Source organism: Lepidochelys kempii, chromosome 2 (assembly GCF_965140285.1).
Source record: "Lepidochelys kempii isolate rLepKem1 chromosome 2, rLepKem1.hap1, whole genome shotgun sequence".
NCBI classification, from domain to species: domain Eukaryota; kingdom Metazoa; phylum Chordata; order Testudines; family Cheloniidae; genus Lepidochelys; species Lepidochelys kempii.
In genome coordinates, this window is record NC_136381.1 from 32,494,201 (window position 1) to 32,509,635 (window position 15,435).

Genomic DNA, 15,435 nt, shown 5'->3' on the forward strand with positions numbered 1-15,435 from the left:
CCAAGAAGGGAAGTTTCCCCATCTGATACCAATGGACTGTTCAAAATCAGTACTGAGCAACCAGTGCATTACAGAAACATGCCCGTCAAAGAGGGAGATTTCACCAGATGATAATGACAGACCACTTGGTGTTGGTAACGAGCTTCTGCTGGGCACCAAAGACAAGGTCTGCCCACTGCCTGTATTAGCTATTGTCTTCTACATTGACAGTTCAAGACCATCTTCAAGATGGTCCTAGCCTGCTGCCTCTGAATGCTTCATCCTTGTCACCATTCAAGGCTCTGGTACCGAACACACCTAATGATTTTAAGTCCTTTAAAAACTCCTGAAAAGGATGGTTATGTCCCTTGGTATACAAATGGAGCTTGTGGAGGAGAAAAACCTCACAAACTCAGACATTTTACCCCCTGCCTCAAGAGGGAAAGTTGTCCTCCCTATAAATAAGTCAATTATGTAACCTATTAAAGCCTAATGGGAAATTCCATCATCTATCGTGCCTGTGGCGAAGTGTACAGAATACAAGTACTAGGTTCCATTACATGGGTTCAAACAGCTCTGTCAGAACCCCACCAGGCTCCTTGGATTGTTAGCAGTAAATGAAAGACTTTGCCAAGATAGAGCAAAAGCTACACCCGAAAGAAAAGATGCAAACAAATTAAATATTTTTGGTAGAAAGGTTTATTAAGCTGAAGGTTTATAGCTCTGCATAACTCACCATCAGGCCCTTTGACCCGTTATAACTAGGATGCTAAGTCCAGGTTCATCAGTAAACTGCCTGAAGACTTCAGAGGCGAGTTCCAGTTCCTCCTGGTGAAGGGTTGATGGGTTGTAAAGTATGCTCTGCAGACTTACCTGGATGTTGTTATAGACTCAACTACCAAAGTCAGTGATGGCAGTAACCATGAGCTGCTTGTTGTGGCACCAATTGGGGATTCCTGTGGAAGTACAAAAGATATTGAAGATCTCCCCTTCGAAGGCTGTGCTTTAGTGTCCTGAAGACTGATGAAACATTACATAGGTTAAAAGGTTCCAAGGCAGTGTTGAAATTGCTGTATAAACCATCCATCAAAAGAGCAAAGTTTTGACCTCAGTTTCAACTGAGGCAGTGGTATTCTATGTCTAGACAAGTAGACCAGTGTAGGCAAAAACAGGCAATGAAGGAGGAGTAGTTTTTGAAAACCAATTTAATCACATATAGGATCCTTCTAATCTGAAGAGATCAGTCATGTAGACAGGTAATATATGACTTGAGATCTTAACCAATAATCACACTGCTACCAATCTGAGGAGGCTGCAGGAAGAGACATCTGGGCAAAATGAGTCTCTTCTATGGCCCATTGTGAGAACTAAGAGTATGTCTACGCTACAAAATTAGGTCGATCTTATAGCAGTCTGTTTTTAGAAATCAATTTTATACAGTCGATTGCATATGTCCACACTAAGTGCATTAAGTCAGTGGAGTGCGTCCACAGTACTGTGGCTAGCATCGACTTTCGGAGCATTGCACTGTGGGTGGCTATCACACAGTTCCCACAGTCTCCGCTCCCCATTGGAATTCTGGGTTGAGCTCCCAGTGCCTGATGGGACAAAGACATTGTCGTGCGTGGTTTTGGGAACATATCATCAGTCGCCCCTCCCTCCATGAAAGCAACAGCAGATCATTGTTTTGCGCCTTTTTTTCCCATGCAGACACCATACTGCTGTCAGCAGACGGTGCAGTAGGACTGCTAACTGTCGTCCTCCACCGCTTCTGCAGCAACTCTGCTCTGCTGCTCTTGTCTCAATAGCTAATTTCTCCATGTTGTCTGTCATGTGCTTGTGTTCTTCCTTGGGAAACATGCGCAGTGCTAACCGTTGTCCTCCACCGCTTCCGCTGCAACTCTGCTCTCCTGGTGCCATGAATCCACCTCCCAAGTCCTCTCGTCGTTCGGTATAAATATCTATTCTCGTGGCATCAGTTGTCATCCTGTGCTTCCGCTGCAACTCTGCTCTCCTACGGATGCCATACCACAGCAAGCATGAAGCCCGCTCAGTTCACTGCTGCTATTGTGAGCATTGCAAACACCTCATGCATTATCCTGCAGTATTTGGAGTGGGTAAATCTACTGTGGGGGCTGCTGTGATCCAAGTAGCCAACACAATCAGTGAGCTGCTGCTATCAAGGGTAGTGACTCTGGGAAATGTGCAGGTCATAGTGGATGGCTGTGCTGCAATGGGGTTCCCTAACTGTGGTGGGGCGATAGACGGCACACATATCCCTATCTTGGGAACAGACCACCTTGGCAGCCAGTATGTAAACATCAAGGGGTACTTTTCAATGGTGCTGCAAGCACTGGTGGATCACAAGAGACGTTTCACCGACATCAACGTGGGATGGCCGGGAAAGGTGCATGATGCTCGCATCTTCGGGAACTCTGCTCTGTTTGAACAGCTGCAGGAAGGAACTTACTTCCCAAACCAGAAGATTGCTGTTGGGGATGTTGAAATGCCTATAGTTACCCTTGGTGACCCAGCCTACCCCTTAATGCCATGGCTTATGAAGCCATACACAGGCACCCTGGACAGTAGTCAGGAGTAGCTCAGTCTATAGTGGAACAAGTGCAGAATGGTGGTAGAATGTGCATTTGGGTGTTTAAAAGCTCGCTGGCACAGTTTACTGACTAGGTTAGACCCCAGCGAAACCAATATTCCCATTGTTATTGCTGCTTGCTGTGTGCTCCACAATATCTGTGCGAGTAAGGGGTAGACGTTTATGGTGGGGTGGGAGGTTGAGGCAAATCGCCTGGCCGCTGGTTACCCACAGCCAGACACCAGGGTGGTTAGAAAAGCACAGGAGGCAGTGCGCATCAGAGAAGCTTTGAAAACCAGTTTCATGGCTGGCCAGGCTATGGTGTGACACAGTTCTGTTTGTTTCTCCTTGATGAAAACCTGCCTCCTTGGTTGACTCTACTTCCCTGTAAGCTAACTGACCTCCCCCCCCCCACCCCCGCCTTGATCACCGCTTTCAGAGGCAATAAAGTCATTATTGTTTCAAAATCATGCATTCTTTATTAATTCATCACACAAATAGGGGGAAAAGTCGCAGGTAGCCTGGGAGGGGTAGGTGAGGAGGGACGCACCGGGTGGGGTGGTGGATGAGGGGAGGAGGGAAGGTCAGGCTTGACAAAGCCCTGGCTGGGATGATTTAATTGGGGATTGGTCCTGCAGTGGGTTGGACTAAATGACCTTCTGAGGTCCCTTCCAACCCTGATATTCTATAATGACAAGGCCACACTATAGTTCAAAACTTATTGAATGCCAGCCTTCTGTTGCTTGTGCAATCTTCTGGGGTGGAGCGGCTGGGTGCCCGTAGCCATCCCTGTCCCAGTACCCCCCCCCCCCCCCCCGCGTTCTTGGGCATCTGGGTGAGGAGGATATGGAACTTGGGGAGGAGGGCAGGCAGTTATACAGGAGCTGTAGTGGTGGTCTGTGCTTCTGCTGCCTTTCCTGCAGCTCCACCAGATGCCTGAGCATGTCAGTTTGCTCCCCCATTAGACTCAGCATTGCATCTTCCCTCCACTCATCGCACTCCTCCCTCCTCTCATGGCGTTCATTTAACACTTTCCTGGTCTCTGCCATTGTTTGCCTCCATGCATTCTGCTGAGCTCTTTCAGTGCGGGAGGACTGCATGAGCTCTGAGAACATTTCATTGCGAGTGCATTTTTTTCACCTTCTAATCTGCGCTAGACTCTGGGATGGAGATGATAGGGGGAGTGTAGAAACATTTGCAGCTGCAGGAGGAAAAAAAGAGAGAGTAGTATTTAAAAAGATACATTTTAGAGAACAAAGGGAAGACTATTTCAAACTGAATCAAGCGATTCACATTACATAGCACATGTGCTTTTGGGACAAGGTCTCATTTTACCTCTTACATTGGGTGCCTCCCGGTTTGGTTGCTCGGCTGGGCAACAGAATTCTGCTTACAGGCAGCCATGGTAAGGCAAAGGGTTTCAGCTTCTTCAACCTTCATAACATGTGGGAACTGTTTCAAACAGCAGCACCCTCCTTTCCCATACTAATCAAAGCCTGTTGGGTTGGCCATTTAAAAGGAGGGGCTGCAGTTTTAGGGTGAATGTGCAGCACAACCCCCGCCCACCCCCCACGTGGCTGGTATCAGGGAAGATCCCTGTCAGACAAACACAAACAGCTCAGCATGAACGGGCCTCCCCCCTTAGCGTGGCTAACAGCGGGGATGATTTCTTTTCAGCCAAAGGCAAATAGCCTAGCAGGAATGGGCACCTCTAAATGTCACCTTAAACAAATTTCCCGTATTTGAACCAGGTGACCATGAATGATATATCTCTCCTGAGGTGAACACAAAGAGATAAATAATGGATGTTGCTTGAATGCCACCAAAGCCCAGGCCCATTTGCTGCAATGCTTTGTTCTACAATGATTTTAGACTACTTGCTACTGGCTTGGCGTGGTAAAAGTGTCGTACCATGGAGGACGGAATAAGGCTGACCTCCCCAGAAACCTTCTGCAAAGGCTTATAAAGTACCTCCAGGAGAGCTTCATGGAGATGTCCCTGGAGGATTTCCGCTCCACCCCCAGACACGTTAACAGACTTTTCCAGTAGTTATATTGGCTGCAAATGAATCCCGTGTCTTGAGGGCAAATTAATCATTAAACACGCTTGCTTTTAAACCCTATATTATATTTACAAAGGTACACTCACCAGAGGTGCCTTCTCTGGCTTCATGGTCTGGGAGCCTGCCTTGGGAGGGTTGGGAGGGTATTGGCTCCAGGGTGATGAACAGTTCCTGGCTGCCGGGGAGAAGGGATTCTCCACTTGCCTGCTGTGCGCTCTTCTCATCTTCCTCATCCACAAAATCCTCATCCCTGTTGCATGAGACTCTCCCCTTGCAGGTGTCCACTGACAGTGGTGGGGTAGTGGTAGGAGCGCTCCCTAGAATTCCATGCAGCTTATCATAGAAGCGGCATGTATGTGGCTCTGACCCCGAGCGACCGTTTGCATCCTTTGTTTTTTGTTAGGCTTGCCTCAGCTCCTTAACTTTCATGCAGCACTGATATATGTCCCTGTTGTAGCCTCTGTCCATCATGCCCTTGGAGATTTTGGCAAATATATTGGCATTTCATCTTTTGGAAGGGAGTTCTGCCTGCACGGATTCTTTTCCCCATACAGCGATCAGATCCAGTGTGTCCCATTCGGTCCATGCTGGAGCTCTTTTGCGATTCTGGGACTACGTGGTCACCTGTGCTGATGAGCTCTGCATGGTCACCTGTGCTGATCAGCTCGTCATGCGGTCCAAACAGGAAATGAAATTCAAAAGTTCCCGGGGCTTTTCCTGTCTACCTGGCCAGTGCATCTTATTTGAGAGTGCCGTCCAGAATGTTCACAATGGAGCACTCTGGAATAGCTCCCGGAGGCCAATACCATCGAATTGCATCCGCACTACCCCAAATTTGACCCAGCGAGGTCAATTTTAGCGCTACTCCCCTCTCCAGAGAGGAGTACAGAAATTGATTTTAAGAGCCCTTTAAGTCGACAAAACAGTCTTGGTCACGTGGACAGGTGCAGGCTTAAATCTACCTAACGCTGCTAAATTCAACCTAAACTCGTAGTGTAGACTAGGGCTAAGGGTCTTTATTGGGTCATCAAGCTTGAGTAGTCCATTCACTAGACTGGATGTAAACTACCTTGGGTGTTACCCTGGGAACAAACACACTTGAAATACAGCTATATAGCCAATATTAATCCAGAGTAACCTTTCAGTATTTACAGTTCCAATTATTTTTCTTTCAATAAAGACCTAGTGTCTGGATGAAGTAGAGTACCCACAATTCACTGTTGCTTTGAGCAGGCAGGCTTGATAGTACTGTATAATATTTGGAACAGCTGTGTCCACTCTGTTTGTTAGGTCTGCACATAAAGGAGATTTTTGGGACTCATTTGAAGTCTGATCCCTTCTTGATCATTAAGTATCAGCACAGAGGACTAGACTTGATAACTTCTATATTTCTGTGATTCTATCCCCTAGCACTTCTTATGAGAATAGAGATGTTAACTTTCACACTTCTGGTTAAATTCCAACTTGGGCTGTTATATTCTAACTAAAATGTTTCTGCAGCTTTAGGTAAATGTGGTCAGTTCAGTCCTAAACAGTCTAATGTTACTGAGAACTGAAACATGGAAATGGCTTCATCTTAGATGAAGTGTTCCTGTGTTTGTACTATATGTCTATTTCAGTTTGTAAAGTGCTTTAAGATGAAAGATAATGTTTAATATAAAATATTTAGCATTTTCGTGGTGACAGATGTAAGAGCTAGCTATAAAATAGAATTAGCTTGTGCTGTACCATACAGTTAAATTTGAAATGTGGATATATTTTGATTTATCAGTGGTTTTTAGTAGAGAAGCCGGTCAACAGGTGTAATAAAATTGGGTGTAATAAAACAGCTATTCATGAAGTGCTTTATTCATATCTAATTCTGCCAACATCTCATTGCTTTTTGCTTATAGGACACTGCCCTTCGAAAGCCAAGAGAAGTATTCAGGCTACCTACAGACTTGACAGCTTGTGATAATCGCCTTTGTGCATCAATACACTTTTCGTCTTCTACCTGGGTTACCATTTCAGATGGAACAGGAAGATTGTATCTTATTAAAACGGGCAAACGTGGAGATGCTGCATCTGAAAAGTGGGAGGTAAGTTTTGCTAAAATATTAGTTTTATAAGTGTCGTTCTCATAGTATTCCTGTTTTAGGATTCAATCTTGCAAAGGGCTGCACACTTTTCAGAGTAGTTCATACATTTATAAGCTCAGAAGGGACCACTGTCATCTAGTCTGACTACCTGCATAATACAGCCCACAGAAGTTGCCTGAGTTAGTTCCTGTTTGAACTAGAGCATGTATTTTAGAAAAACATCCAATTTTGTTTTAAAAATTGCCAGTTTTGGAGAATCCACCACAACCCGCAGTAAGTTATTTCAGTAGTAAATTACTCACTGTTAAAAATTTGTGCATTACTTCCATTCTGAATTTGTCTAGCTTCAATATCTAGCCATTGGATCGTGTTACACTTTTTATCTGTGCAATTAAAAAGTCCTTTATCAATTTTTTTTTTGTTCCCCATGTAGGTACTTATAAATTATGAACTATGATAAAGTTATATCTTAACCTTCTTTCAAGGGCAGCATGTGGACACCCATTTGGGGAGGTTAGACCCTGAGCAGATCTGTAGTTGGTTGGCATCCTGTGTCCAGTTGATAAAGTCCTTGCATTCCCTGATGCTACACAGACGATCCAGCTCCTCCTGCAGCTTTCTTACCTGTTTCCTGAAGACTCCACCAAAAGATGTGTGTCACACTGGCTGGTGTGTGTCGTCCCCCCCCCCCCCCCTTCGGCTTTCGTTGGCAAGGACATGCAGGCTGAATTCCCAGTAAGTCAAGACCAAGGCCTGGGAGGAAGCCTCTAGGGTCAGGACACCTGTGTGGCGGGGGGCCCCACAGGCAGGGAGAGAAGAGCTAGCAGTGTTTTGTCAGCACGCTGTTTTTATCCCATAGCAGGTTCTTCCTTTTAGAGCACCAGCTGGAGTACCAGTATCAAGAACTGTTGCAGAGGGTGATGGTAAAACTTCAGATTCTATTAGAAGAAGTTCAAGATACTCTTGGATGTCCTGCAGCGCACTGAACAATTTTGGGTACCTCTTCCAGTGAATGAGGCCATTATGATACTAGCTAAAGTGGTATGGCATACATTGGCAACATGTACCCCTACCTCTAAAAGGGCTGAGAAGTGCAACTTTGTGCCTGCAAAAGGGGCAGAATTCTTGTTCACCCACCCTGCCCTCCCCAACTCACGAGTAGTACAAGCAGCCACAGAGGGATCCAGGCAGCAACGTCCTAAGACCACCCACTCAGACAAGGGAGCTAAATACCTTGATCTTCTGGGGAAGAAGATATTCACATTCACCAGCTTCCAGTTCAGAGTCTTTAACTACCAGGCTATGTAAGCAAAATACAATTTTATGAACTATTTGAAGTTCAATAATGGGTCCTGTCCTGCTGGGGGAATTTAATTCCCAGCCCTTGTTGAGGAAGGTAGACTTGCAGATAAACTTCACTGCATGCTGATCTATAGTGACCGCAGCAGTAATGCATCAAGAGTCACTGCTTCCCTCTTCAGTTTCCCAGGAAGGTCCAGAACACTACTGAGGATTTGCACTTCGGTGAAACCAATCTCTTTAACAAGAAAACAAGCTAACTTTTGCACTTACTAAGTTTCCAAGACATTCCTCCACACCTTGGGCATTTATACTCCAGCCCCAAAGAGGAAGCACCATGAACAGATATATAAGCCACAGCCTCTTCCATAGCCTTTCTACCACCAACAATCATTTGAACTGCCCCATAAGCACCAAACAGTGCAGAGACCAAGGTATGCAGCTGTGATGTTCCCCTCTGGTGTTATCTGGACCAGTGATCTGCTAGGTCACTCCAATCCTTGACTCTGGGAGCCAGCCTTACCCTGCTCTCCTGTGAGGTCCCTCAATCCTGAGCTGTTAACGCACAGCCTCTGGCATGTAAGCTGCTCCTTGGATTGTGCAACTGAATGACACTAGCCAATATCTCTGGGCCCAGACACAACCCTAGCAATGTCCAGTTATGCCTGCTGGACGCTGCAAGCTTATATGAGTTTGTCAGTTCAACAAATTGATATGTACCAGGCTTGTTATCCCAAGGGGTGTGTCTGACACGCTTCAAACCAAACGCACTGTTTCAGGTAGAATAAACAAACAGACTTATTAACGAAAAAGATAGATTGTAAGTGATTACAAGTCAAAATATAACAAGTCAAATTTAGTCACAATGAAATAAATGCAAAACGCATTCTGAGCTGATCTTAACACTTTCGGTGCTCATACAAACTTAGATGCTTCTCACTACAGACTGACTGGTTGCTCTTCAGCCAGGCTCTCCCATTTGATCAGCACTTCAGTCGCTTGGTGGTGATGTCTGTAGATGGAGGTGGAAGAGAGGAAGAGCACGGCAAATGTCTCTCACTTTTATCATGTTCTTTCTTCCCTCTTGACTTTGTCCCCTCACCCTTTCAGAATCAGGTGAGCATTACCTCATCACAGTCCCAAACTGACCAAAGGAATGGGGGGGTGACTCACTCAAGAGTCACACAGATCCTTTATTGTTGCTAGGCCAGTGTCCTTTGCTCCTGTGATGCTGGGCTGGGTTTGTCCCATCCCTGCCCTAATGAGGTGTGAACTGCCACTCTGCTCTTAGAGAGTTTTTGCCTGGGCTTGCTTTAAGCCATGAGGACACATTTTCAACCTCATAACTATATATATGAAATTACAACCTATAACATTACTATAATGTTACCATAACAACAATGCTCAGTAAGTACATTATGGGCCTTCCGAAGACACCCGACATGACAAACTTTGCATTAGATATCACACAATCATATTATAAGGATGAACATGGGGGTGTAGGGTGTTCCCACGAGGTAGAGAACATCTTAGAAGCCCCATCCTTCTTGAAGATAGCTATCCTTCTTGCAACCTCATCTACTGGCTAAAAGTTACTTGTGACAGGACGCTTGGGAGTTGCACACCATTGCAAGGATATAATCCCCACCAGTTTCCAAAGTCAGCTTTGGTGGCCAACAAGTGTACTTTGCCTACAACTGGGGAGCTACAACAATGGACAAGTGTGTACTACATATCTTCTACTTTGGCTATGCTGTCAAGTTTTTCTCTACCTCCTCCAAAACCCCATTTCTGAGCTCCCTTCAGAGACCACTCACAAGGAGATCCTCTAACCAGAAGTGGAATCTCTTCTCAAGTGAGGAACTGTGGAGTTAGTGCCACCTCAACAACAAGAGAAAGAGTTCTATTCCAACTATTTCGTAGTTCCCAAGAAAAAGGGAGGCTGGAGGCCCATTCTTTACCTATACCAGCTAAATATTTTTATTTGCAGATTAAAATTTTGCATGGTTACATTTGACATCAATAATATCCTCCTTGGAAAAAGAGAGTCTGCAGCTCTCAACACAAAAGAGGCTTACTTTTGTGCAGACATTCACTCATCCCACAGAAGTTTTCTCAGGTTTCTGGTAGAATAGGAACTTTACCAGTTTAGGATACTCCCATTTGGTCTGGCAGTTGCATCCACGGTCTTTACAAAGGTCTTCACAGTGGTGGCTGTACAGATTAGTTGAATGGGCTATGCCACCTTCCCATACTTGGACAACTTGTTTTTAACAGGCGGATCCTGTCTGGAGGTTTAGTCAGCAACCTTATCTTTCTCTGCCTCCTAGCATTCTTGGGTATCTGCATAAACATTGAAAAGTTTACTCTGAATGCTCCGCAGATCATAGACTTTATAGGGGCATTGGAGTCCTTTTCCTACCTCCCACACCCAATGCGGTGGTGATCACAGATGCATCGCTCGTAGGCTGGGGAACCCATATGGGCGTTCACACAGCACAACGCATATGGACACCTTGAGAAGCCAGGATGCATATCAATCTCCTGGAATGAATGGTGGTCAGCCTGCAGTATACTCTTGCCACTCGTAAAATCCCAACATGTCCAGATAATTTCAGACATTACAGCAGTCTTCAATATAACCATATGGGGACAAAATCCCTTCTGCTGTGCATAGAGGTGGTCAGCTGGAACTAGAGTATTTGGAACTACGTCACGGTCTCTGCACATTCCTTTCCAGGTGCTTAGCATGCGCTTGTAGACAGTCTCAGCAAGTATTTCACCTCTGATCAATTACTCCTGAGGGTATTTTGTGCCACTGCGCAGGCACAGAATTCATATCATCCTCATATTTCTTTGCTTCCCCACAGAAAAATGACTTCTGAGGGAAAAGAAACGGAAGCCGCAATAGTGGTCACTCGCTCCTCCCCGGCAGCCCTGAGCTTTGTAATGGGAGCCAGATGGTAGAACAACTTTTGTGCACCTCTGGAGTAAGGACACATAATCTGAAAAGCAGCTTGGAATTTGGAAAGGAGGAGTCCAGAGTCAGAACAAGCTCTGTGAAAGTTTGCAAGTTAAATTACCTTGCATGGATAGTTAATGACACAAGATCACCCCCTTCTGAACTACTTCTCAGACTTCTTGCCACTACTTTGCTAAAACACAACCATACTTGATTAGATACTGGAAATATGCAACTGGGCTGCACTATTGCCATTCGTTTATTTAAAAAAAATATATAGTTTATTACAACAACTGAGAATTAATCATGTAAGAGAGCTCTTCAAATATGACAGTGTTTTTTAAAAAAATGTGCTTGTCAAATTGGGAAACTGGAGTGCCATTCAACTATGCTGCCAGCCTGGAAAGACACACTCAGAGGAGTGTGTTGCATTTGCTTTAGAAAAAATATTACAGACTAAAAATAATAAATGACGACAACATGCATGCAATTCTGGTGAACCCACATCAAGAAGTCTACTATAACACAAAGTATTTTGGATTCCGTGTTCACAACTAAGGCAACTACAATAACTATTGATGAACCTACCTTACTGGATGTTTGCCTAGAATTAATCACTGTAAATGGAAGACCATTTAAACTAATGGAGGATTCAGGATTTTGCAAAATTGTTGACCACTTACTGGAAGGCCTGGGGAGGAAACTTAAACAGAACGGTGAATGTGTACGAGACAAAATTGCCACTGTAGCACCAACCATTCCGGAGGGGATCAAAAAAGAAATCAAGGGATGATTAATTTAATTGAAAGTGTATTGTGCCACACAATTTGGCGGATCCCTTTTAGGGATTAACATTTGATACGTTATTGCGGAACAATTTGTTCTTTGGACCATAGCATTGAAAGAGATCAAAGAAAGACACATCTCTGAATATTTAAAAATCTATGATTGTTAAAGTGGTTGGTATGTATGAAATCACCCCAAGCCATGTAAAATATATAATATAATAATATATATATAAAAATATGAAAGCAGTGAAGATAATGATTGATGACCAGGAAACTGGAAAAACAGAATAACAAATTCAGAATGAAGAACAAACAAAGTTTACTCTTTTAGGAAGATGTTAAAGAAGATATGGACCAGATCAGAATGATTTGATTCATATGGTTGAAGAAGCTGTACTTAATATATCTGCTGAGGCCATGGGTGTAAGATTGAAGGGAGTTTACTGTCCTGCCCATACACTACATCTTGCAGTTGAAGACTAATTCAAGGAATGCACAATCTGACCTTATTCATAAAGCTCAATATGTCTGTGTTTAAAAAAACAAAAAACAACCAACCAAACAACAAAACTGAGAAACCAAACAATATTGGTAGTGATCAGAAAATTCAAATAAAAAGCTCACTCTTAGATTGTCCTACCAGGTGGCGCTCAATTTATTACTTGAGTGACTCTTGGAGCTCTGGGATTTCTGACAGGACCTGGCCACATCAAATCATGAGCTTTATATGACAAAAACAGAATGGAGTGCCATTGAAGGCATCACAATTGCATTGAAGCCTGCTAAAGTGATGATAAAGATTCTTCAATATGAACAACTGACCATGGGTGACTTAAGGTGCTTGGTTAGAATTTCAACTGGAAGTATCAAAAGTCTCTTCTCCTTTTACTGAATCGTTACTGGCTTCAATGAAAAAATGAAGAAAAAAATCTGTTTTTGAAAATTATATCTTTCTCTTATGTATATAGCTTGATCCTAGATATCCACTACTACTGTCAGAGGAGAACAAAGTCAAAGCAAAATTTCATTCCACTAAAATGTGGACAAAAATGGAAATACTTCAGTCAGAAGTAAAAAATGTGATTTGAATCAATATCAGATCTTTCAATGTTAGACAGATCTGAGGATGAATTGGAACTTCTTAAAGCTTGTGAAATATCCAAAAAGGAAGATATCTGGATGAAGAAAAGGATTGGGCCAGTTGATTCATTTGTGGATGAGCCGTGTCTCAAGTAAGAAAGAAAACATATTAGGCTGTTGAACATTTCTTGGCAACATAGATTTTTCCATTGCAACAAAATCTTATGAGTGTGGCTTATGCTGAACGCCATTGATGCTAACAATGTGCAAACCCAGCAGAACCAGATAGTGAGGATTGAGTGAATTGAGAAATTGCTGTAACCTTCTCTTGTGATTACCTCAAAAAAGTGTGTGAGGATCCATTTTTCCTATGCCTTTTTAGAGCTCTGTACCAGGGCTAGACAGCATAGTTCCAGTGAAAAGCCACCACTTGAATGTGAGCTCTGATGCACAGATTGGTTATAAAGCCAGAAAGAATCAGAAATCTACCCACTCAGTGATGATAGGCAGCAGGTTTAAAACAAATAAAAGGAAGTACTTCTTCACACAACGCACAGTCAACTTATGGAACTCTTTGCCAGAGGATGTTGTGAAGGCCAAGACTATAACAGGGTTCAAAAAAGAACTAGATTAAATTCATGGAGGATCGGTCCATCAATGGCTATTAGCCAGGATGGGCAGGGATGGGATCCCTAATCTTTGTTGAAGCTGAATTGACTCCGGGGGATGGATCACTTGATGATTACCTGTCCTGTACATTCCTCTGACGCATCTGGCATTGGCCACTATTGGAAGACAGGATACTGGGCTAGATGGACCTTTAGTCTGACCCAGTATGTCTGTTCTTATGGTTCCCCATTTACAATTACATTGTGAGACATATCAGGCAATTTTTAATTTTTTTAATGTGTGCCATGTTGGATTTGTATTGCTCTGGACATTTCTTAATCAAAACGTCGTTGTGCAGTACCAAGGCAAATGATTTATAGAAGTCTAAGCATATTATAATGACGTTATTCCCTTTTCAGAGTAGCAGCTGTGTTAGTCTGTATTCACAAAAAGAAAAGGAGTACTTGTGACACCTTAGAGACTAAATAAATTGGTTAGTCTCTAAGGTGCCACAAGTACTCCTTTTCTTTTTGTTGTTCCCTTTATCAACCAAATTTTTAATCGCATTTTAAAATATCAAGTTAGTTTGGCAAGATCTATTTTCTATAAAATGTGTTAATTAGCATTAATTATATTAACTTTATTTAATTGTTTGTTAAGAATCCTTTCTCAGCTGTTCCATTATTTTGCCTAGGATCAGTGTCAGGCTGAAAGGCCTATAACTGCCTGGGGTCATCGTGTTAACTCCTTTTAAATGTTGACACAAAATTATTTTTCTTTCACTCTTCTGGAACTTCCTGAGCATTTTGAGAGTTATTGAAAATCAATATTAATGATACAGAGAGCGTCTTGGCCTGCTCTTTTAAAACTTTTGGATGCAAGTTATCAGGACCTGCTGATTTTAAAACGTCTTGTGTTAGTAGCTGTTGTTCAGTATTCTCTGTAGTTACTGTTGAAATGGGAAGTATTTCATCATGATATGAATGTATCTTCTGTTTTTACAGAATAGAAGTATTACAGAACAGAAATATTTATTGAACAAGTCTTCCTTTTCTGTATTGACAGCTGTATCGTTTCCATCTAGTAACATATCAGTGCCATTGTTAGGATCACTTTTGTTGCTAATATACTTGAAAAAACTCCTTTATTGTCCTTAACTTTGCTGGCCATCCATTTCTGCTTGTTCTTTTGCTACAATTTCTACAATTACTAACTTGATTTGTAGTCATTGCTATCAACTTTTGCTTTTTTTCCATTTGCCTTTTCATTTGTTATACACTGTGTTTTTAATTTTTATAACAGCTTTCACTCCCCCTCTAAGCCATATTTTTTTTTTTCTCTTAAACCAGTGTGGCCTTCTTTATCAATTGTGACTTTTGGGGCATCTAATAAAATGTTCATAAACAGTTGCCCATTATCATTCACATTTTTCCATTCAAATTCTTTATATCGGCTGCTTTGGCTTATCATTGTTTTCACCTTTGCGAAACTGGTCCTTTTAAAGCACCAGCTATTACTGGTTTGGACTTGATTCTGTTTGCACATGTGACAATTTGGGGGAAGTCTGTAAAACGTACGAATTCTGGTTGATATTGTGAAGTTGTTGCTCTGAAAAATTGCAGTGTCATAAATTACCCTGTGTGTGTGTGTGTGTGTGTGAGTGACCATTGCGGATAGACTAGGGACAATTGTTGCTTGTTAAAATTCAATGACTGCTTATTCAATGTGAAGCACTATGGAACAATGGGTTTTCTCCATCTTGTGGGTAGATGCTTAAGGAGGTAGTCATCCTGTTTTCTAGTGTGATTTGGTGGTCTGTCGCAGACACATAATAGTACCCTGTCTTTATTTGTTACGACATTGATCGGTCAGCATGCAAGATCATTTTCTTCTGAGTTGTCAGTGACTTTGAAATCGGTAATCTCATTTTTGACAGTTTGCTATTCTCCGTCCGCTTCTGTGCACTCCATTCTTCCTAAACAGGTTAT

The 15,435-nt window shown here is 42.8% G+C and overlaps 1 protein-coding gene across 3 annotated transcripts in view; it reads left to right on the top strand.

Annotated features, from left to right (window-relative positions):
* NUDCD1 (NudC domain containing 1) overlaps positions 1 to 15,435 on the top strand; it is a 149,761-nt gene that overhangs the window by 47,958 nt on the left and 86,368 nt on the right. For 2 of the 3 annotated variants that reach the window (XM_073330307.2, XM_073330308.2), the window contains exon 3: positions 6,524 to 6,709. In XM_073330307.2, the coding sequence (XP_073186408.1) occupies positions 6,524 to 6,709 (186 nt within the window). Of the gene's footprint in view, positions 1 to 6,523; positions 6,710 to 6,757; positions 7,445 to 15,435 lie in introns of those variants that run through there. The other variant, XM_073330309.2, reaches the window with a different exon arrangement.